The sequence below is a fragment of the Microcebus murinus genome, chromosome 24, assembly GCF_040939455.1.
Source record: "Microcebus murinus isolate Inina chromosome 24, M.murinus_Inina_mat1.0, whole genome shotgun sequence".
Classification (NCBI taxonomy): domain Eukaryota; kingdom Metazoa; phylum Chordata; class Mammalia; order Primates; family Cheirogaleidae; genus Microcebus; species Microcebus murinus.
In genome coordinates this window covers 9,998,770-10,023,980 of record NC_134127.1, presented here as the reverse complement: position 1 = coordinate 10,023,980, position 25,211 = coordinate 9,998,770, and the positions used below count along the sequence as shown (strand labels likewise).

At 36.4% G+C, this 25,211-nt stretch overlaps 1 protein-coding gene across 7 annotated transcripts in view; it reads left to right on the top strand.

Moving 5' to 3' along the window:
• Positions 1-23,598, top strand: part of WRN (WRN RecQ like helicase) — a 107,604-nt gene extending 84,006 nt beyond the window's left edge. For 5 of the 7 annotated variants that reach the window (XM_075997126.1, XM_020282486.2, XM_075997128.1 and 2 more), the window contains 8 exons: positions 2,140-2,215; positions 2,446-2,558; positions 4,492-4,606; positions 7,884-7,994; positions 10,197-10,359; positions 13,035-13,249; positions 13,582-13,713; positions 16,759-23,598. In XM_075997126.1, coding sequence (XP_075853241.1) covers positions 2,140-2,215; positions 2,446-2,558; positions 4,492-4,606; positions 7,884-7,994; positions 10,197-10,359; positions 13,035-13,249; positions 13,582-13,713; positions 16,759-16,878 — 1,045 coding nt within the window. In that variant the 3' untranslated portion in view covers positions 16,879-23,598. Of the gene's footprint in view, positions 1-2,139; positions 2,216-2,445; positions 2,559-4,491; positions 4,607-7,883; positions 7,995-10,196; positions 10,360-13,034; positions 13,250-13,581; positions 13,714-16,758 lie in introns of those variants that run through there. The other 2 variants (XM_075997129.1, XM_075997130.1) reach the window with 2 other exon arrangements.
• The last annotated feature ends 1,613 nt before the right edge of the window (positions 23,599-25,211 follow it).

Below are 25,211 nucleotides of genomic sequence, written 5' to 3'. Positions count from 1 at the left end.
GCTCATTGACAATCACCTGGTCACCAAGAGCCGTAATGGAGACATACAAGGAGATGAATGTTGCTTACAGGCCTGCTAACACAACATCCGTTCTGCAGCCCATGGATCAAGGAGTCATTTTGACTTTCAGGTCTTATTTAAGAAATACATTTTATAAGGCCATTCCTGCCACAAATAGTGATTCCTCTGATAGATCCTGGCAAAAATCAATTGAAAAACTTCTGGAAAGGATTTACCATTCTAGATTGGCATTAAGAATATTCATGATTCATGGGAGGAGGTCAGAACATCAACAGGAGTTTGAAAGAAGTTGATTTTGGTTACAATCAGGAGTTTACTGATAGATAATACTGAGTTTGGGATACCTATGGAGTGGTCCAGAAATTAATTTAAATATATAGGCTTAGTGTACAGAAGCGAACATTCTGCTTATATATCAGTAACTATTATGTACTTGGTTTAAGACATCAATTGGTACTTAAAAGCTTATGACAAAGCGCACTAGTCCACACGCTTCCCAAACTCACTTTCTTCTTTCCTGTAGCATCAATCACCCCCAAATATTCCAGCTGATTTCTCTGACATTTGCCTCCATACTTCTGACATGTTTAGATGACTAGTTTTTGACTTATTAGTATTAGAAATTTTCTGTCAACTTCCTATCATGGTAGATTTCCCCTCACTCATTCCTCTACTAATGTAATTATATTAAAAGTTTAGTCATAGTAATAATTTGTTTATATTATAGTATATTATTTTACAGTATTATAACTACATAAATATTATATACATACTACTAAGCAAAACTGTTATGTCCATTGCTACATTTTTTTTTTGGTGTTCATAATTCTTTTCTCTGATTGGTTTTTAGTGTTCATTAATTTTTCTGTTCTCCCATTTCAGTCTCTCTGTTTACTCTTAGAGAGTTCCTTAACTTTTTATCCCCTCCCATGTAGTGAAATTTTAATTTTAGTTATCAAGTTTTTAATTTCTAACTCTTGTTTTCTTATTTCTTTGATAATGTATGACAGTCTTTTCTTGTTTCATGGATACAGTATCTTCACTTATATCTCTAATGCTGCTCATTATAGTTATTTCAATCTTTTCTTTTGTGCACGTGTAATAACATAGACAACACATTTTTTATTAAATGTTTTTTGTACATATTTCTGCCTCAGAGATCTGTTACCCAACATTTGCCAGTATATATAAAATTTCTTCATGAAATAATTTAAAATACCATTTTGCTAGTAATATAGTATAAAGATGTCTGTAAATACTAAGATAAAGGCTAATGTATAATTTAAAAGAAGTTTATGATTTTCTGATATTCTTCTTTCAGTTGGAGTTCTCTTTCCTCAGGTTCAAGTCTACTTATTTTAGTGATAGGGTTTGCCAGTTATGGAAATCAAATTTCACTTTACGCTAAATTCTTGCTACAGAGAAATTTAAAAACATATCTTTGATACCAAACATTTTCCCTTCTACCCTCACGAAACAGGAATTCACTTAAATTTGGCATCTTTTTATAGGATATTTTGTACAAGTTCATTTTTATAAATTTTCCTATTTATAATTAAGAAGAAATGCCTCTCGTAGAAATTGATTTTCTATCTAGTTTGCTAATGGGGTGTTTTCTGTCCTTGTGAGGAAACAAAAACAAAATGACTTTTTCATTTTCGTTTGATTTTGAAGGAAATTCTAAATAACTTGATTAATCCTTGCCCATGTTCTCCACTAACCAAAAAATCAATTATTACAACAAGAATAAAAGATTGTATTCCAGTAGGTTAAAAAAATCTATTATAACCAATAGGTTAAAAGAATGTTATTGTTGGAATGGATAAAGGAGTACTTTCTGTCAAAGCATTTGGTTGAGGAAGAGAATGGTACAAATGCTCTTTTAAACACACCAATTTTGTGATGAACTCAAATTGCAATTTTTACTTTACCATTATAATGAATATATTTAATCCAAAATGTTTAAAATCTAGGCCGTTGTGATTAAATAAATTACCTTAGTATAATGTGAAGAATAAACATTAGTGCTAACTTGGAAAGATATTCTGGGGAACGAAATAGAAAGTAAACTAGGAGAAAGAAATGCTCTTATTATTTATTTTCTTTTAAATATTTTAGTATCATGGTGCAGTCACCAGAAAAATCTCACACTTCTTCAGAACCTGTTATTTCAGCTCAAGAGCAGGAGACTCAGGTAAGCCTACAGTAAAAAGGCAATTATTTTATGAGAGGTTAGTGACGATCCTGTGCATGCTTAAAATTCTGTGGCCAGTATTTTAAAAATTGTTCTTTTGCTAGGAGTCTGAGGTAGAGTTTGGTTTATTCATCTTAGGGGAAAATGTGATATGTGAAGCTCTAAAAATAAAGGTTTGGATACAAGTATGTTTTAAAAAGTATTGAGTTGTGTCTTTGTTTTTTGTTCAGACTGTGTTATATGGCAAATTGGTAGACGCTCGGCAGAAACATGGCGATAAAATGAATGTTCCTCCAGCTATTCTGGCAACAAACAAGATACTGGTGGACATGGCCAAAATGAGGTAAGCTGTCTTTTGTGTGTGTTCCAATTTATTTTCTTCTAACATAGGACCATCGCTTTAACTGTCACATCTGTGAGGTGACTTCCAAATCTCTCATGTTGCTGTGCTAATCTCTTTGGTGAGTGTTAGCCCCATCTCTCTACATATATGAAAACCACCTATATTTTTTGGGCAGATTCAGTGTGTGTATGTGTATATATGTGTGTGTGTGTATATATATATATATATATATATATATATATATATATATATATATATATATATATATATATAAAATCTAACCATTATCTACCCACCCTCCATACATGTGGTTTACCCAAGTGCCAAAACTCTTTTTTTGAATTCTCTATTTTTGTTAGTTGTATCACCCTGTTCCTAATCAGAGGTTCCTAATGTTTAAGACCTCTCATTATTTTCACTCCTCTTAACATATATTCCCTTCTTCCTCTCATTTAGCTTTCAGATCTTTTTGTTTACATGTTCCTCGTGTATCCGTCTTATGCCTTCCTCCTCCTTTTTAGTGATACTGTGTTAGTTCAGACCATTTTCCTTTGGCCTGTTGCAAAAGCCTTTTAACTGGTCACTCATTCTCTGTTTCATCTGATACATGAGTATCAAATTAATCTTTATCATGTACTTCTGCTTAAATCTTTTCTCACAGTCTTAACTTCCTTTAGCTTAGAATTCCAGACCCTCCTTTTATGGGCTTAAACCTACTTTTCCATCTATGTCACAGAATTTGGAATAGTTTTGTTTACCATTGTCAAAGGTCCTTTTAACCTTCCAGGTATTTATTTGCAGTGTTTCCTTCATTTCTCAAAACTCCTCTTAAGAAATCCTTCAAGATCTAGCAACAAAGCTAGATCTGTAATCCGTAATCTAAAACAGATTACTGTTTCCTCCATGAAGTCTTACGTGGTCTTAAATTCCTTTCTCTTGAATTTACGAAGGACTTTTAGATGAATTCTAAAGATGCTTCTGTGACACTTACCACACAGTGCTGTATTTTATTTTTTTGTCATTAGTGGTAAACATGTATTATTATATAAACTCTCAGAATAAAGGTATTAGTTCCTTATCTCTTAGTGTTTGTCAGGAATTGTGCTAGGTGCTGTGGGAAACACAAAGTGGTCATTAAATATTTAGAAGAAATTATTTCCAAAGAATAGTTGCTTGGTAATTATATTCGTTCTTGTAAAAATTTTTTTCTGGTAATTATATGCTTCTTTTTAAAAAATTGTTTCTGTCACTAAATTTTACTTAGTGCAGACTATTCCAGTGATATTACAGAGTGTTTATATCGCACATTTTGATAAAAATATTCTAAGATTATTCTTTAATATTTAGACAAGATATTTAAGCAAAAAGTAATCATTAGATTGGCAGACTTTTAGAAAGAAGACATCATACAGTCTCTTGGATATTGGACACAATCAGAAATAAGAAATATTGAGCTAAAAGACTAAAGTACAGTTAGCAGATTTACTGTTACAGGTAACTACTTTGTAGGAGAAAATAATAAAAGACTTTCTTCTGAGAGTTTCATAGCCTCTTAATTGTCCCCTTTTATAGCCTCATAGTTTTCCTTTTCATTTCTATAAAAATCATGATAATAAAATCAGTAATAGAGCAGAACATTTGATGTTAGCCTGTTTCTTCATGATAATGGCCTGTTTACCATTAGTAATGTGTTTTTCTGGTGAAGGAGGCAGTAGTGTCTTTATTCATAAATTGTTAAAACGGCAAGTCTTTAAGTGGTGGAAAGCAAAGAAAGAAGTTATAAAACTTGGTTACTTGTATTATATATTGGTTTTGTGGGAAAAAATGTACATCTATTGAGATTTTCAATATGAAGCTGAAAATCAGCTCTGTGGCTGGAGTGATACTGTTTCGGTGGTTTCTTGACCTTTTTTGTTTTTTTTTTTAAACACAGACCAACTACGGTTGAAAATCTAAAAAAGATCGATGGTGTTTCTGAAGGCAAAGCTACCATGTTGACCCCTCTGTTGGAAGTTATCAAACATTTCTGTGAAGTAAATAACGTTCAGGTAAAATACCATGATTTTCAGGAACTCTTATTAGAGAGTTAGCGTTTTTCTACCATTTCAAAGGCACCCTTCAAAAGCAACATTTTCTCCCTTTATTTACATCTCCATACTAGACACTTAGAAAATGAATTCAGATGGTTTCTACAGTGGTTTCTGTTGTGAAAACATGTCAGTGACCTACTTTTAAAGATGATACTAAAGGAGTTGTCCAGGCTGCTCATGTCTTTCTATGTCATTGGGAGGTTTTGTTTTTAAATTTGAATGAAGGCCAGGTGCAGTGTCTCACGTCTGTAATCCCAGCACTTTGGGAGGCCGAGGTGGCAGGATCGCTGGAGGCCAGCAGTTTCAGACCAGCCTGGGCAACATGGTGAGATCCCTTCTCTAAAACATTTTTTTAAAAGTTAGCATGGAGGTGTGCACCTGTAGTCCCAGCTACTCAGGAAACCGAGGCAGGAGGATCGCTTGAGCCCAGGACTTCGAGGCTGCAGTGAACTATGATTGTGCCACACTGTACTCTAGCCAATGGAACAGAGTGAAATCCTGTCTCAAAAAATATTGCATACTATATTTTAGGTTGATAAATTCCAAGTTTTACTTTGAAATGTGGTAGTTAGAAATTAAAGCTGCAATCAGTTGGTAAGGAGCTCAGCTACTTTCTATTTCTTATTTTTTGGCATATTCTGTAATTAGCCTCCCCTTTCAGTAATGATATTAAATAGATTTCATTTTATTCTCTTCAGTCTTAATAGCATTTCCTTCATATCTTATTATTACGTCTTGCCCCACCATAAATGACCATTTGCATAAGGATTCTTTCGGTTTTTTTTTTAAACTATGTGCAGACTCTCTGCTGTGTCCTCCAGCACAGAAGGCGAGGCAGTGTGTGGTTAGTGCGAAGACTACTGGACTCAGTGAGGGACTCAGGATCTTAGCTCTTATCTATGTAGTTTGCCTGGGGGGCCTCAACATCTTTACCTTCTTTGGGTCTCCATTTCTTTACCTACACAATGGAAACGATTCTTCCTTCCCCCAGTCAAGGAAATAAGGATGACATTAGAAGGATAAAAGACATGAGACGTCTATGAAAAAGCTGGAAGAATTAAATGCATTCAAGAGAATATCATGGGATTGCTTTTTCTTCTAAGAATCTCCAGTTAAGCTTTGTGCAGGCAGAGTTGGCTTGTGCTTTAGAAAAATCCTTCTCTAAGTGGAAAACCGTTCTGCTCTTTGTATAATATATAGCATTTCCCTCTTTTGCTATAGAGTATCTTTGGCAACTTTAAAGTTTCTTTTTTATACTCTTACGCAAGGCATCATTTGAAAATTCCTTGTGGATAATTTGAAAATGAAATTATAATGTCTGAATGATTTGATAAATAATACCATACCTACCATCAGTAATTGAATAAGTATGCTCTCTTTATATACTTGATGTTACTATCTTCTTTCTTAAATTAGTGGTATTATTTAACAGTGAATGAATTATCCCTCCCAACTTCCCTTCAGGAGAGGAAACTGAAGTGGGGCAGAAGATAAATGCTCCAAAGGGTAGGTAGATATGAAACCGTTGCAAACCTTCTGGGAGGAGCAAATAACTCATTTCTCTGATGAGGAATTATTCCTGTATTATTCTGCAAATTGAAACCATTTATTAAAGAAATTAACAAACACTAATTTATTAAGCCCCAGTTTTATTATTTATCATTTTCAGTGGCTTTTAATATATTTTTTAAAATTTTGAAGTAAAATACTATCAGACATATTGACAGATTTTGGGGACAAAAAGATGACGTTATCTATAAACATCCAACTTTAGTAATATCCAAAATACTCAGCAAATTCAAAGTAATCTGAAGATGACAGGGCCAGAATGTGATAATAGTGAGCAAAAATCTAATCAAATTATATTCTATGTAGATAAAAGACTACCTGTACCCCATAAATATGTACAGCTATTATGTATCAAAAAAATTTAGGGATAGGCGTAGGGGAGTTGGTGAATGTGTGAAGGCATTGATGAAACAAGACTGGCTATGAATGACAATTGTTAAAACTAGGTGGTACATGCATGGGGGCTCATTTTACCATTTTTCATGACTTTTGTGGGGAATATCAAAAACAAAGACTGAACAGACAGTAGTCTGTTATGGAAACATGAATAAGAAAGGCATAAGGACAAAAGTAAGCAAAGCTACTTAAGCACCATTCAGATAAGATGTTTTGGCTAACTAGATTTAAATATTATACTTTAATTGCCAGGAAGAATGCCTCAACCTACTTTTATAATTAGGAGACGCCTTAAGTCACTATCAGAAGTTCCCTTGTTATATTCCAAGCTTGCTAGGACAGAATGCACTGGTTGGGCCAAGTGAAACTTTCCAGTTACATGCCTCATTGTAAATCACTGTATTTGCTTTCCAACACACACACACACACACACACACACACACACACACACACATACACACACACACACACACACAGTGCAGCCATTGATAATGCAACGAGAATGGTTACATGGCTGATACTTTCTGAGTAGTGCTTTATATGGATATGATCTGTTTCCTTATAAGTTAGCAGCATTTGTAGTGATAGTACCTAAATTTGAATATAAATTCAATTTATTCACTCATTCAATATTTACTTCCAGGGGATTAGGATACTAATTTACAGTGGTTCATATTATAATTCCTTTGTTTTTTTTCTTCCCTGAGAGACAGAGTCTGTCTCTGGTATTCTGTCTCCCAGGCTAGTGGCCCCATTATAGCTCATCGTAACCTTGAATTCCTGGACTTAAGTGATCTTCCTGCTCTGGCCTCCTAAGTAGCTGGGACTACAGATGTAAGCCACAATGTCTGGCTAATTAAAGAAAATACTGGGTCTTGCTATGTTGCCCAGGCTGGTCTCAAACTCTTAGCCATTTCTCCTGCTGTGGCCTCTCAAAGTGTTAGGGTTATAGGCATTTGACCTATTGCTCCCAGCCTATATATCACTCCCTCCCAGTTCCTTTTTTATTCCTTCTTATTAACTAAAGACTAGAAAATGTTTTTTATTACAAATATTTTATTAAAAGTTTATTTTGTCTAGCATTATTCTACCTTTTTAAATTCATATATTAAAAAATCCAATTGTTTTTGAGCTCCTATACAAAAGGAATTCTTTGTTACTGAGAGATTTTTATGTATATTATTTTTCCCCTAATGGCTAAGGATCATATTTGTATGCTACTATTGTTTGGATATTGTTGATCATTTGTGCTATATTTAAAATTCTGTAGACAGACCTCTTTCCGATTGCCAAACCTCAAGAAGAACAGAAGAAAAAATACTCATTTTCACATTCTCTGATGATCACGTATTCTTTATTCCAAAAAAAGAAGATGTGTTTGGTAAGTGTTACTTTCAAGTTACGGAGAATTTTTTTTTTTAGTTTACTTATGCTTGTGTTTTACCAGCTTTTTAATGTTAAAGCTGGGACTTGGGATCTGTTTCTTCTAACAATACATCTCATTTTATCTTTAAAACAGAATGTTGTTTCCTTTTTCTGTTAAGCCTACCTCTGTCAATTAAATAATAGCAGTAAATATAGTTTGACCATGATTATCTTATAGAGGCTGTAGCAGGGGTACTGATAAACCCAGTTTATAGCCCAGGGATATTACAGCAGCCATATTTTAAAACTCAATTTTTAAAAAACATGACTAGTTAAAAAAAAACTATTGGTGTATGTGCTGTTAAGAAACAATCTTAAAGATAACATTAAGTTAAAAAGATGCAAAACAATGTGAAAAACAAACACAAATGTATATGTATGTATATATGCCTGCTTATATATTCACATCTTCATGCATATGTATAAAAAATATATATGGATATCCAAAACACTGGAAATAAGTTTTTTAAAAAAATAATACTACAAGATACAGAATGAAAAGTTTTTAACTATCCTTCATGTTCTTTGGAAAAAATCTTCTATAAAAAATGACCATACTTAAGGTTGTTGAGGTTTTTTTGTATACAAAATAGAGTATATATCTTAATGGAATAGGGGCACAATAAGGCTTCCAGCTAAAGTTAACTAATTTGAATTCCCATCCTCTGTTATTAAATTGACGTGGAACAGGTTATATGATCCAATGCCAGCCTTTTCTGTTCTCTGTGCCTCCATCCACTATGCTATGTTACACATTCTTTATTCAGATGAAGTTCAAAATAAATAAGAATAGAAAGGCCATAGCTTATATCTTACTCACTGAATGTTCTAATGAGATACTCAAATTTCTTAACGGTCCTTACAAAGGCCATTACCCAAGAAATCAGATAATTCCATAATACTATTTTTGAAATAAAACACGTGATAAATAGGAATTTTAAGTTCAATGTCTTATGTAAATAACTTACATGTATATGTTAAATATGTGTGTATGTACACAATTTGACCATGCATGTATGGTAGAACTGAATAGAATTACTAAGAAAATTTGGTATTGGCTCCAAATTTTCTGAATAAAGTACATTCTAATACTCAGCCATAATATGAGGTTTCATATGTTATGTTGTATGTTTATGGTTGAAGATGAAGAATGGTACATTTATTTCTGTCTTTTGGTATTATTTGGTTATATTTTATTGTTAATATGATGGTGTAATTATCTGTACCTCTTGAGAGTTTGAGAGGATCCTGCCAGTTAACCACAAAATTAAACATGCCTAAGGACTAATTAATCAGGAGAAATAACACAGTCAGTTAGAGGTAATTTGATGCCTGGTATCAAATAACCCTGACATTATGCACACATGGTGCACGCTTTCTGGTAGAAAAGAGTAGACATTTAATGAAAGTAATTTAAAACCTACCTTTGAAGGATGAAAATAAGGCCTTAAATACTATTCTGTGAAACAATGAACATTCACACAAATATGGTCTAAATTCAGACTTTTAAAACGTGGTGGAAGAGAGTATCGTGAAATAAGTTGGAACTGAGTAAATGAATGTTTTACCTAATACATAAAATGTATTTGGAGCCACATTTGTTTAAAAAGCTATATAAATATGTAGCACTATCCTAAATTTAAACAATTCATGTTAAGTTTAGTGGTGACAGCCCTTGTGAAATTGTAGTTATTGTTGTGAGTAGAGCCAATTTAAAACACTTATTAAATTCTTCAAGAACCTTTTATATAATGCATCTGGAGCCTCATGTTAATCACTAAGCATTTTAGGATTTGCCTTCTTGGAAATTCATGTAACCAAAGCACCATTTGTTCCAAGTATATAGAATATTGCTCTACTATGTTTTCAAAAGGTTGTGACAGCTATTAGAGGATGAGGATTGAATTGTTAGCTAAAGCTGGGTGGATTTTGTTTTATTCAATAGAGTATAATAAGTACAAAAATTAGATCCTGTGGAGGTCTATAATGTGGGTAGTTTTAAAGAAATTATTAAAATGAAAAAATTAAGTGAAGGTTTAGTCCACTGTTTATTTCTCAGTGAACATTTATGACCTGAACATTTCGGATGTTTTTTTTCCCATGAAGTACAGTGGAAACTTTTAAAAACTGACTGGTTCCTTTGCTGTTACTTCTCTAGAATAGAATAGCTGGGATCAGGATTCTGCCTCTCAAAACAGTTGGTATGCATTTATCCCAAGCGATGAAAGCCGGCTACCCCCTAGATTTGGAGCGAGCAGGACTGACTCCAGAGGTTCAGAAGATTATTGCTGATGTTATCCGAAACCCTCCCGTCAACTCAGGTGATAAGTGCTGCCCTTGTATGCAGCTTTAATGACTTGAGTCATTGCACCCAGATAAAGTAAACAAGCATGGGTTAATATTTCTCATTTCAACAGCATTGACCCTTTATGCTATTATGAGAACCTTACTTTGGTAATGCTTTTTTCTTGTTGGAGAAAAACAATCTTTCTTCCCATGTGCACTCAGAGGAAATTATATTGACCAGTTATTTTTTTTCCCTTTACAACTTCCCCACCCATCCCAAAACACTGCACTTTAATTCGTTTCTAGTTTCTACCCCATCACTTGCCAAAAAAAATCATGTTTTTTTTTCCTCCACGTTTATTCCCAGTGGCTTGCTGACTGAGTTTTCCCAACCCTTTCTGAGTCCTTGTCATTGGTTTCCCTTGAGTAGCCTTTCTAATCACCAGTCAGTGGTATCACTCACTGTGACATGGAAGAGACAAACCAGGTTGTATAGGGCCCTTGTGGAAGGATTTCCTCTTGTCACTTTGCTGCAGAACCTTCTCAACTGTACTCATGCACATCGAGCCCGCCCCTCCGCTTGCCCTGCAGAATTTAAGTTATGATCAGTTTTTTTACAGAAATAAAAATGAAGTACATTAGAAGATTCCCCCTCCCCCCCAAAGTGTAAATATAAACTTTGTGTCTTATAACTCAGTACGTCTGATAAATTTTTTCAGGCCGTTAGGATAGGGCAGTGACCATTCAAAAGCCTTATCTCCAAAGCCGCAGTACAAATATTTTTTGTTACCTCAAATTCTTTCCCACATGGGAACTACTATATAACTTCCCCCAAGAATTTGGAAATAAGGGAAATAAGATCACTTTCTGAAAACGCAGTCAATAATGTACATAATTGATCAGATCAAAAATAATCAAGTCACCTTAGAAGGCAGCACTATTTCTAGGTTTGAGCAAGACTTGACTGAAGGTCTAAAGGACGAACACCTCTGCTACTTCCAGCGATCTACAGGGAAACACAAGGAAGAGAGGCATGGAGGCAGGTTTGGGTAGCGCTCATCTAAGTTCCAGGAAGGAGGAGTGGTGCCCAGTGAGACTTCATGTATGTTAAGGGCCTGGCAATAATTTGGTTTCACGTGTAGATCTGTATGTAGGGAAAGCATGCAGTAGTCATGCTAATCTGTGTATTTATCTATGGGATACTTGTGAATTCATGATTTTAAGTTAATAAATTAGCATTTTGTGAACTTGGTTACTGGGGATCTGCTAAGGTTAAATGAGGTTTCTAAATTTGAAAACCCTACGGCCAAGTCCTAGGCTATGTGGTAAAATATGCAAAGTAATGTAGTGAGTCGTGTTGTGAGAAAGCTAGCCAACTCTCCTGGTCACAATCCAGTCTTCCTGTTAATAATGTCAGAAATTAAACCAGAGGGAGGAAAGTAGTAATTACTTGGTAGGGTTAGAATTAGGATTATATAAACTTCTGTTTCTCTAATGCAAAATAAGACCGTGTTTCAGGGAAGCCAAAAACTCAAATGCTTTCTTGATTTTAATACTCTGGAATTTTCTTTCATAAATGTATTCTCTCTCAAAACTTAAAGAAATTTGTGTCTTTTTTAGGATATTAAATAGGCAATATTCTCTGAAACAATTTGTACAGTTTTTTTTTTTTCTTCTGTTGACAACTATTTTTGCTGTCATTTGACCACCTTCTTTAAATCCTAGAGACTGACAGGTGGTGTTAGCCTAGTCAGTAAGAGCAAAGGCTCTGGCACCAGAAAGATCTCTTTGGGTCTTGGTTCTACCATTGCTTTGCTCTGTGACCTTTGGCAAAGTACCCAGTTTTCCTAAGCCTCAGCTTCCTCATCTCCAAAACAGGAAGATAATGTTGCCTCTTTTATAGAATTGTGAGAAATACAGTCGTGCATCACTTAAAACGATGAGATACGTTCTCAGCAACGTGTTAGGCGATTTCATCTTTGTGCGAACATCAAGCATTGCAGCTGAATGTGACGTTGGGGGGAAGCTCTGAAACGTAAATAGTGGTCTATAGTGTAGAAGATTGCTACATAATTTATAGAAGGTGTGAAGAGATTGACAGTCTGAGTTAGTTCTGTGGGGTCACAAAGAATTCAAAATGTTTTGATTCTGAAAATAAGACATTAATTAGATGAAGTTTCTGGGAAAATATGCATTTTAAATAGTTGATATCTTTTGTTATATAATAACTACTGAAAGGATTCTTTTTATTAGAATCTTACTAAATACGTATGATTAGCTTTTATTTTAAGAATAAATTATTTTTACACTTGGTCTTAGCTGAAAGGCTGAGAAGCAATAAAAAATTAAGAAAAATAATTTGTAATTGATATTTGGAATTTGAAGGATGGTTTCCTTTAGAAACAATTCTGTGAATGCTTGTTTGGATTCTCGAGGCAGCCCACAAAAGACAATTTGAAACATAATTTATGCAGAGTCAATAATACTCTCCTGACTTTGAGTGTTGGAGGCCAGGGGTTCAGGTAACACAGGAGTGGAGTTTTTAACTCCATTTCCATTCTGTAGGGCTATAGGCATTTAAAAGAGAAAATTTTTCTTTCACATTCTTCCTCCTTGCTTTCTATGAAATATTTCACTATTTCTAGCTTAACATGTTTTCTAAAATGTTCTCCGTAATTTATTTTAAAATGAACTTTTTCATCTTTTACAGATATGAATAAAATAGAATTAATTAGAACATTAGTTCCTGAAAACATTGACACGTACCTTATCCACATGGCAATTGAGATCCTTAAAAATGATCATGACAGCAGACTGTTATGCCAACCTTCATGTGACTCCAACAAAAAGAGATGTTTCCTCAACTCTGAAGAGAGCTGTTCAAGTTCTAAGAGAAGCAAGGAAGAAGTAGGCACTAATACTAAGGTGTTAATTATGTGTAGAATTTTCATATAGTATCTTTTTGTTCAATTTGCATATCCTCATAGTAGAATGCTATTTTTTTTAACTGTTACTAAACTATTACTTAAACCACACGTTAGCAGTTTTGCTTTCCCCCTACTGAAATAACATCAGATACCAACAAGGGAATTTGAGGGGGCGAGGGGAGAGCATTATTGTTAAAATTTAGTACTTTGGAATAATAAGAATTTTCTTAAGCCCTGTTTTTTCTTTTTTAGGCATAGGGCTTGTTTTTATTTATGACTGATAAAATAGTGCATGGTATAACTATTTTGCATTCCATAAAAATTTTAAAGGTTCATGGAAAACATCTTGAAAATTTTTCACTGAAAGAGGAAAGTGACAGCAATTCCATAAGACTGACTTCTCAGAATGAGCCATCGAACCATCCAGAGAGAGAAGATTTATTTACAGATTCTCATTTACAGGTAAAATTGATTTAAGGAAATAGTTTTCATGACAGATGTATCGGAATTGACAAATAAATGTTTAGATTTATCTTGGTTATAGATGAAATTAAGTGTGAATGTAATATTTCTCTATTTGCTTACATATATTTGTGTATGTATAATCAAATGAGTTGATGTTTTCTATTTGCAACTTAATGGTAATAGCTTGATGATAGAATTTGGAGTATCAGAAAGATAAAGAGGCCCTTACGGTTTTGTTATGATTATTGGGAATTTTAATCTTCTACTGGTGAAGGAAATAGATTCTGGAAGGCATTGTTTCTGTTAAGTGACTTAGCTCTCTTAATTAAGGTCTTCTTAGATACTTACTGTTGAGACTCAAAAGAGGCACTCAAGGCTGGGCACAGTGGCTCATGCCTGTAATCCTAGCACTTTGGGAGGCTGAGTTGGGAGGATCACTGGAGCTCAAGAGTGTGAGACCTCGTTTCTATAAAAAATAGAAAAAATAGTTGGGTGTGGTGGCACACACCTGTAGTCCCACCTACTTGGAAGGCTGAGGCAGGAAGATTGCTTAGCCTAGGAGTTTGAGGCTATGGGTGAGCTACAATGATGCCACTGCATTCTACCCAGGGTGACAGAGCAAGACTGTGTCTCAAAAAAAAAAAAAAAAGGGACACTCAAGGTAACTATTTTCCCCCCCTTTTTCAATGAAACAATAATTATCATTATGGGATAATACTGATGATTTTATAGAACTATAGATAAAAGACATTAATTGGTAGCTAATATCATTTAATGAGTATCAAGAATAAATCAGATTGTGTTATAATATTGTACATATATCTTTATTGAATTCCAAATAATTCAGTGATGTTATATACTATGAATCCTATTTTCTGTGTAAAGAAATTGAAGCTTAAATGACACGCATAAGGTCATACATTTACCAACTGGCTCAGTGAGAATTCAAATCTAGTTCTGCCTGGTTTCAAAGTCTGTGCTTACTGTATGTTATTAGACTAGAAAGAGACCTAGGGTTTTTCCTACTGCTTTATTATTACTGCTCAGATGTCTTACTCTTTGGCCTTGTTACAAGCTTAACTTGGTTCTTCCCTGTACGTGTACTAAGGGGTTCAGACTCTGTTTGCAAACAACCATAGTTGTCACAGGCCACAGGGGATTTTGAAGCTAATATCTTTTGGGAAGAATAAATATTTCTGAGCCTGTTTTATCATTACCAAAATGCCTTTTTGCTATGCCACCTTATATCCCTAATATTATTTCTAAGTCAAACGTTATAGTATCATACAGTAAACATAAATCTCATTCGTTCTCCTCTGGTTTATTCTTCCCTACTTGCAAACTGGTATCCAGGAACAAAGTTGCTATTTTTTTTTTTTTTTTGGAGACAGAGTCTCGCTCTATTGCCTGGGCTACAGTGCCGTGGCATCAGCCTAGCTCACAGCAACCTCAAACTCCAGGGCTCAAGTGATCCTCCTGCCTCAGCCTCCCAAGTAGCTGGGACTACAGGCATGCGCCACCCTGTCCGGCTAATTGTTTTTTACATATTTTTAGTTGTCCAATTAATTTCTTTCGATTTTTAGTAGAGATGGGGTCTCGCTCTTGTTCAGGCTGGTCTCCAACTCCTGACCTTGAGCTACCCTCACACCTTGGCCTCCCAAAGTGCTAGGATTATAGGCGTGAGCCACCGCGCCTGGTCCAAAGTTGCTATTTTAGCCAATTTTTTCTTTAGTGTTTGCTGACATGTGAACAGCCCTTTTTTCTACACTGTATTTCTTTACTTAAGCTGGAATAGCTAACAGTTTTTACCTTTTTTAAATGTAAATTTTCACAGTCTTCTGCCAAAGATCTTTTGCATTTTTCCTACCCTTCACTACTTCAAGGCTTTTAAACATAGATAACATAATACAACATAGCCTAAAAGCCAAAAGTATAATTCATTCTACTTCAAGAATGAAGACTATATTTATATACTGTTCATCAACTGCTTGCCAACAGACACATTGTGACTTAGATGAGGCCATCTTCTCAAGTCTTTCAAATACTTCTAATATGCAAATCAATTGCTGGATTCCAAGGTGTACTTATGATTTCTCTGTTATGCTATTCAGAGGATCTGGTACTCAAACTGAGATAACACAAATGTGTGCCATTTTAGGCTTATAGAACACTGCTTAAAATTGTTTTATTTTTTTCATGTTCAGATGGTATAGTATAGTATACGAATTATTGCCTTTGTGTGTTTTTTTTCCCCAGGGACTTTTAACCTGTAGTTTAGAGGATTTTTGTTATATGAGCTGCTAAAATTGTATACAGAGTATTGTGCACATCTACGTTTGTCTTTTTCCTGGGAAGTGAACCTGTAGTCAACAGATTCTCAAAGGAGTCTATAAGAACTTTTTTTTTCTTCATTTACTCAGTTTTTGAGTGTCTGCTGTCTCAGCCACTCAAGGTTATGATGATTGGACCTTCTTGCCTACCCATTGTAGATGTTATATGTTCTTTTTCACATGCCTGATAAACTGTGTACATACCCAGGCAGGTACCTTCCTCAGAATAAATTTACCATTTTGGTCAACCTAAAGGGAACACAGCTTTAAGCTTCAATTTCTTCATACAGAAAATGGGATTAAAACTACATAACATCAATTATTTGGAATTCAGTAAGGATATATGTAAAATATAATACAACCTGATTTATTCTTGATACACGTTAATCGGTAGCTAATATCTATATTTCTATAAAATATAACATTGGACGTAGATGTAAAATAATGTCAAATTTTTGCTTACCGAATGAACGCCTATACTTGTGTGTCTAAGAATAAATGGTAGGATGGCAGATAATTGCCTGAAGAAATGATATAGTGATTTTGTTTCTCTTATACTTATGTACTTTTTGACCCAGAAATAAAATTGTCACTGTTTTGTTTGGTGGGGGAGGAAAGGTTGGATGTATATTCAGGAACCTGTGTTACTTTTTTGCAGTTGATACACATTCTCAATAGTGCAAATATTTCTTTCTCCTTCTGTTTCTTGTAGAATTCATCTGAAACCTTAAAGAGAAAATTACCTCCATGGTTTTCCAAAGGAAATGAGACCTTAGCTGATACCAGCAAGAAATCAAAGGAGAAAACAAAAAAGAAAGGTCTTTTTAGTTAAGTTGGCAATGGCGAGAACACTTATGTATGTCTTGCCGTATTATGAGGGAGAACTATATTTCATTTCTGATAGGTGAGCTTTGCATTATTACTCCTCATTCATGCACTGGCATCTTAAAAGTCAGCCTTCTGTAGTTCACGTTGGGTCTTTGGGGAGCCTAAGTGAGTATATCATAGAATAATAGATTTGCCTTAAGATTGCTTTAAGAAACTGTTATTGTCCTGTTTTCTAATCTGATTTATGACAATAGTATATTCGCAAAATGTGCTGGAATTTGATAATAGATAATAGTATTATGTGTAATTGTGTGACATAAAATATTTATATATTACCAAAATTTTATTTATATTTTAAAATATAATACAACCTGATTTATTCTTGATACACGTTAATCGGTAGCTAATATCTATATTTCTATAAAATATAACATTGGATGCAGATGTAAAATAATGTCAAATTTTTGCTTACTGAATGAACGCCTATACTTGTGTGTCTAAGAATAAATGGTAGGATGGCAGATAATTGCCTGAAGAAATGATATAGTGATTTTGTTTCTCTTATACTTATGTACTTTTTGACCCAGAAATAGATGTAAGAAAGATGTAGATGTAAGAAAGCATAGTTCTTATATGCATTGTTAAATGGTGTAAGTTGACCAAACTAGTGAAAATGAAACATTTTGGGTTCCACGTTAATAGGGAAAAATATAACAAGGATCCGAATTGTACCAGGCACCTATGCACTTTGTATTTTATACATGATTTCTATTTTTCAAATAATAAAACAATGTCATTCATACTGAACATTATAAAGATATATTTTAAACTTTCATTTACTTAATTGCCTCACTGCCTTTATTTTTTGAGGACGTCAGAATTTGATTCGAATCTCTTACCTGGCACATATGACTTACATATTTAAAGCCTATACTCTGACAGAGTTGGGTATAAACCATGGTTTATATAACTTAAAGCAGTTCACCTACATTCCAAAGCTTCGATTGACTTTTTTGTAAATAAAAATAACTTGTTAGTAAAGAAGAAATATGTGTTTGTTATAGAAGAACTAGACAATCTAGAGAAGTGAAAATAAAAATCACTTATAGTTCAGTTCTGCTGGTGGAACAGTCAACTCTCTCTGTGTATCCTACCAGACCTTTTTATATCCACTTGTTTTCTTAGTTTATTACATGAAAAAATTCATTGTAAAACATTGAAACTCTAAATAGAAAAATCTCGCATATTCTCATTTTTCTGCATCCCATTACCAGAAGGCAGCCCCTGTTAAATATGGGATATATTGTCTCGTCGTTTCTTCTGCATTTACATGCCTTTGCATATATATCTGTGGCACCATATCAGTATTCTGTGTGCAGTCTCAAGTATACAGAAAGCACTTTTTGCTGCATGCCAAAGTATGAGGGTTGTCTTCAGGAAAAGCATTTATTTGATTGTTTGACTTGGGAATTGAATTAGCTGCTTTTTGTCACCAAATACCATTTTTACTAAAAAGAATGACAGAAAACTATGGTTGGCTATTTATTTGGTCAGTGTTTGGCAGACATTTTCTCAAAATTGATTGAAGTCAACTTCTTGTTTCAAGGAAAAATGATGGTATTTTGTTGCCAGTGATAAAATTGAGATTTCTGGCAAAATTTGTAATTTTGGAAAACTTGTGTCCCCCACTGGGAGCTTGACAGCTTCCCTTAAGACTTTGTTTTTTGAGACAGAGTCTTGCTTTTTTGCCCCGTCTAGAATGCAGTGGAATCATAGCTCACTGCAACCTTCAAGTCCTGCGCTCAGGTGATCCTCTTGCCTCAGCCTCCCAAGTAGCTGAGATTATAGGCACATGCCCCTGGCCCTGGCCTCCCCTCCCCCCCTATTTTTAATGGAAACAGTATTGCTCTTGTTCAGGCTGATCTTCAACTCACCTCTACCGGTTGCTTAACAAAGACTTTTCTAATGATGGGTGGTAATTAACAAATGTGTTTTTTGATTTTATATAAAGATTTTTGTCTGCATTTAGAAGATCTGCATGACTAACACATGCTGCTACAAAATCATAAAGGAGTGGTAAAAGATCTGTTCAATGTGCAAGATGGACCAATGGATTTTAATGTAGTAGAGCATGAAAAATTCAATGATGGTTTCAGATTATACACTGCAACTCATCTTTAAGAAACTACTACTCGTCCAGTTTTGGTATAATTTCAAAGAAGAATGTCCACCATTATCTGAAAAGGCTGTTGAAATGCTCCTCCTTTTTCCAACTACGTGCCTGTGCGGGGTCAGATTTTTTTCATATACTTTAGCCATACCAGCATACCAAACCAGACCAAATCTGAGAACCCAGCCACTTCTGTTAAGCCAGACAATAAGGAGATTTGCAAACTGTAAAATAGTGCCACTTTTTCCTCACTTTTTTAAAAGAAATAAAGTATATTTTTAAAGATATAGTTATATTTTTATGCTTATGAAAATAATCTATTGCTATTTTTAAACTAATAAATTTTAAAACATTTCTCAGTTTTAATTTTTTCTGCCCCTCCCGCCTTTTATTTATTTAAGAGACAGGATCTTGTCTGGCACAGTCATATCTCACTGTAGCCTGAGTTCTGGCCTCCAGCAATCCTCCTGCCTCAGCCTCCCAAGTAGCTGGGACTATAGGCATGCGCCACCATGCCCGGCTAATTTTTTTTTTTCTATATTTGGTAGAGACAGGGTCTTACTCTTGCACTCTTGAGCTTAAACAATCCCCCTGCCTTCGCCTCCCAGAGTGCTAGGATTACAGGCATGAGCCACTGCATCTGGCTTTTTTTTTTTTTTTAAGACACAAGGTCTCACTGTGTTGCCCAGGCTGGAGTGCAGTGGCTGTTGACAGGCACAGTTATGGCACACTGTAGCCTCAAACTCCTGGGCTTAAGTGATCTTCCTGCCTCAGCCTTTCAAATAGCTGGAACTATAGGTGCACACCACCGTGCCTGTTTTAAACATTCTTGAAATAATGGCATAGTGTCATGCCAAATACATAGCCAGAGAAGGAGAGAGAAAATTACTTTTGTTGCTCTTTATGCTTTCCCAGCATAAATTCTCTTTCTGCATTTCCTGTGGTGCTTGATTTCTGTTGGGGTTGATTCCAAGGAGAGTAATTCCAACCTGGATAACCACTTCCATATGAGCGTCGACCGTAGTCGATAGCCACAGATGAACGTGCATAGCCGAATGTCTACTTGTGTCGACTTTAGCCGACAGCCGTGATATGACTTTTCTCATTTTTCATATATCAAAATAAAATTGCGAACATTTAAAAGTAACACAATGAAAACATATGTATATGTTACCTATTCTGATTTTCACTGTCTGATGGGAAACAAAAAGCTGCAAAACCACAGCAACAGTGACGGTCAGCTATAGTCTTAATGGGGCTGCAGACCTCAGCAATCTCGGCTATCAGAAGGTCTCCACAAGACTTCGGTTGTGCAGGCAATCCAAAAATCATTTGGAATAACAGATTTGTTTCCTTACTGGGTAAATACATTTAAATCTTGGGAAAATGTTGACAGTAGAATACAGAACAAATTAAACTTTTGGTAGTAATATTTTAGGATTAAGGAATAATAAGCACATTTGTATTTAAACATTTGTGATGCTTGAGATAATTTATCTTATTCAAGTAACAGATTACTCTTGTGATTCCAGTATAAAATGTATCATTAAACAGTAGTATATGCTTACGATTTTTAAGTACCGTGTTTCCCTGAAACTAATACAGGGTCTTTCATTTATTTTTCCTGAAGAAGACACCCTAGGGCTTATTTTCAGGGGATGTGTTTTTTTAAGTACGGTACAACAGTCTACATTTATTCAAATATGGTTAAGTCATCGTCTTCTAGGTCATCATCATAACTCTCCAAACCCCAAATTCCATCCTGAATGTCTTGCGACTCTATTTCCTTTAGAAGCATTGGCCCCAATCTCTCATGTCGAGCAATAGAGCTCTCATGGGGCAGATGAGAAGGGCTCGTAGCCACGCCCATCACTAGGTCTTATTTTCAGGGTAGGGCTTATATTGCTCAAATGCTTAGAAATCCTGCTAGGGCTTATTTTATGGGTAGGTCTTATTTTCGGGGAAACACAGTAGAAATCCTGTAAAGTTTGAAACATGATTGCAGTATTTAACATGAATCTTTAACTTTGTTAATGCTTAGAAGTATCAACAAATTTCACTTGCTAGTGAAAAAAAGATCTAGTATATTAAGGTTACTATTAATTAATACTAAGTATTTACTAAATATTACTATTAGTAATTAAACCCAGAGCTTTATTTCTCAGAGAAATTAATAAAATGTCAGCCTCACATCCAGCTTCATTTTCTAAGTCAATGTAAAAAAAATTGAGATATACTTATGATAAACATTTGTGTTTATAGTATGCAAGACAGCATACTAGTTGCATAAAAGATGGACAAAGTAGAAAAAAATGCAACATGGATCTGTGGTTAAGAGGGAAAGATTTAATTCATTCTTCAGAGTAAATTTCACAAAAATATTTTCCTAAAGGAAACAAAACATTTTGACATAATGAATACGATATAACACTGACAGGCAAAAAAGATCATATTAAGGAACTATAATATTGGCTATCATGACTAATATTTATTAAACATTTGCTATGTGTTAGCTAACCTTCCACCCTGAAGACTTAGAATGTATCCCCCAGGGATAAGAAGAGACTATTGTATTCTAAGACTCCCAGTGGATGCGTGAAACTCAGGGTAGTATCAAACCCTGCATGTGTATTTTTTTTCTATATATACATACCTGTGATAAGTTTTAATTTATTAATGACTCCGCTGAACAAAGGGATGAGTCATGTCCTGGATGGGATGGAGAGGGATGGCCTCAGATTTCATCACGATACTTGGAGCAGCACACAAGTTAAAACTTAGGAATTATTTCTGGAATTTTCCATTTAATATTTGCAGATGGTGGCAGGTAACTGAAACCATGGAAAGGACACCGTGGCTAAAGGGTTGGGGGCATACTGTCATGCATGTGTCTGTTTGTGTAAACAGAATATAAAAATGAGGAGAGAGAGTTCAGTATATGGATATGGTACCAGATGAGATGAGCGGTCGAGGGGTACTTTCCTTATTTTCTTGAATTTTAAACCTAGAATTGATAGCCAAAGGTACTAAATGCCTCAAATTCTAAAGTCAGAATATGTCTATCTATTCGTACAATAGTGCTTTTCTTTTGTTTAGCAGAGCTGCCTCTGCCACCTCTCCCAGTCCTCTACCCGTATAACAGGAGTATGGGTGCAAGAGAGAAATTAGTTTACAAGACGACACAGTTTGTGGAGGGCAACGAACCTTTCATACCTTCATTTACTGTGAGAGAGGAGCCTTTTCATTCCGTCCCCCATCCTTATTCCGCGAAGACTGAAGGTGCCAGCACAGTGCACTGGGTTGAGGATTGTGTCCAGAAGCTTCTTACCTGCGGGTCCAGCAGGGCCCCTGGGGGCTTGGGCTGAGAGTGTGGGTGCCAAGGGGACAGCCCGCCTGCTACCACGTGTCACAGCAAGGGTGCCTGACCTCCCTGGGGGTCGGGGATACCTGTTGGAAGGAGCTGGGAAGGGGCTTCCTGATGGGCGAGGGCGTCCCAGTAACAGTAGCATACTGGGCGGGAGGTTGGAGAGGAAGGTTACCCCTTGGACCCTCTGATTTCTGTCGCTATGCATTGTTAGTCCTTTCCAGGTCCTTCATATAAATGGAATTTTAAAATGTGTATTCTTACGTGGCTTCTTTTTAAAGTTCTGTTTTTATTTTGTGATCCTGAAACTTTGGAAGAAACTTACGTGGCTTCTTTTGCTTCGAATACTGTCTTTGAGTTCATCCAGGTTGGCATGTGTGTCTGCCCACACACTGAATGGCTGCCAGCCAAGAAGCTGCCAGTGGCAACCAGGAGGAGGAACGGCAGCGCTGCGTGGTCAGCTGTGCATCTTGTTTTTCTTTTTCTCTTCCTGTCCCAACTCCAAAGGGCAAGGGCACAGAAGAGGGAGGAGGTGTGGAAGAGAAAGCTGCAACCCTCAGTCTAGCATGGCCTGGATTGGGAGGGACTGGAGTGAGGAGGAGAACTTTGAATCAGATACCCGATTGCGACTCAACTGAAATGGGACCTTTTTTGTTTCGTTTTGTTTTTGAGACGAAGTCTCACTTTGTTGCCCAGGCTGGAGTGAGTGCCGTGGCGTCAGCCTAGCTCACAGCAACCTCAAACTCCTGGGCTCAAGCGATCCTGCTGCCTCTGCCTCCCGAGTAGCTGGAACAACAGGCATGCGCCACCATGCCCGGCTAATTTTTTCTATATATATTTTTAGTTTGTCAATTAATTTCTTTCTATTTTTAGTAGAGACAGGGTCTCGCTCTTGCTCAGGCTGGTTTCGAACTCCTGACCTCCAGCGATCCGCCTGCCTCGGCCTCCCAGAGAGCTAGGATTACAGGCGTGACAGCCAACGCTCCTGGCCTGAAATGGGACCGTTTTAACATCCTGAAGTGATGGAAGAATTCTGGAATTGGACTGAGATGTAAAGGGAGCCACTACCCAAAGGGAAAGGGGGATTTGACACTTAGTAGCGGGTACAAGAAATTAAAGTTCCTATGTATGTGCAATACACCCCGTTAATGTTTGTATGTTTGTAGGAGCATAAAGAAGTTGTGCCCTGAGACACTCCTAATTATTGACATTTGCCATTTCAGGGGAGTGAAATTGGACGGGTAGAAGGGCCAGCTATTTACATTTTATAATCTCTTTTAAATCAAATCAGTATATATTGCTTTTCAAAAACAAAGCAGGCAGGGCATCTGGGATGATGGCAAAGGTTCAGCCTCCATCCACCTCTCTGGAGCCGTCTCCTGCAGGCTAGACTGGCAGGTGGGCAGTGCCTCAGCACTCTGGCTGGAGGACTCCTGCCTGGGGCCACGTTGGAACCGTCCCACCCTCCCTGGGCAAGGACATGAACGTGGAAGATTTTAAGGAGATTCCTGGACCTCAAGGGAAAGGTTGGTGTAGATTTGCCAGAGTATGTTATTAATAGATCTTCTTGGCCCCAAAGAAAGGAGAAAAAAGACTCGACAGGTAGACTGAATTCTTTCCCACTGTGACACCAGGGGGCCACATACTGGAACTGACATGGATCTAACTACCCACCTTCTGCTAGACCCCCCAAGCCTTCATGAGAGGACATTCCCTACCTTTTCCATGGGGTGGGGACTCCCTGGGGCCATGCTCACCTGAAGGTCACATCTGTCGCCCTTTTCTAGACCACGCCCAGCCCAAACGTTCCTGATCCCCCAGGAGCTGCTGGCCTTGCTTCACCCTCTGGTGAGTTCGTTTCCTGGTCTGAAGGGTGGTCAAACAATGGCTGTGCGCGGGGGTTGTGGACAAGGCTTGACGTCCAGGCTGAGCATTCAGTGTACGCACAGGAGACCTTCCTAGTGGTGTGGAACAGAGCCAAGGCTGAGGGAGTGGGTCGTGTCCTTAGCTGATTTTTCCTGCATCAACAGCGCAGAATTCTAAGGAACCTGAGGCATTTGAAATTCAAATCTGGCCTTCCAGGTGGTTATATTTGTCTAGGTAGGAGGAAAGAATGCATTTAGTGGTATTAGCCTGATTTACAACATTTACATATTTATGTATATTACATTTGGGCTTCCATTTGTTCCTTTGTCTTGGGTCCCAAAAAATATATTAAAGGTGGACCTGTCTAGCCTCTTGTTCTCTGCAAGCTTCCACAATCCTCTGAATGTTTCCTTCCTCGCTTATGTGTTGTTATATACAATTTTACTTCTACTTTTAAACACTAAAATCTATATATTCTTTTACTCAGTATTTACATAGTGGAACAACATGTTTTACCATTATCTTCGCAAGAAGAGGGATACAAGAAAACCAGTAAGCAAAGTTTGACTCTACAGGCATATACCATTCATTCAATACCAACTCTTCATAGGTTGATTAGACCCATCTGGGTTCCCGATCACATGGACCACATAACTTCCCTTGATCACAGCATTGGGACCTGCACAGTCAGCCACGCATTAAGTCCATAGCTCTGCCGTTTACTGGTTGGGAGACTTTGGACAAGTCACCTAGTCTGAGCCTCATTTAAACAATTTGTGACGTGTAGAGGGGTTGCTGGGATTAGGCACGACGTTTGCAGACCATTTAACAATGATCGGCACACATAACTGGGATTCACTCGGTGGTAGCTATAGACGTATCTATAGCAGAAAAGGCAGGGAGATCCGTGGCTGGGTGTCCAGCCAGCAGCAGCCGT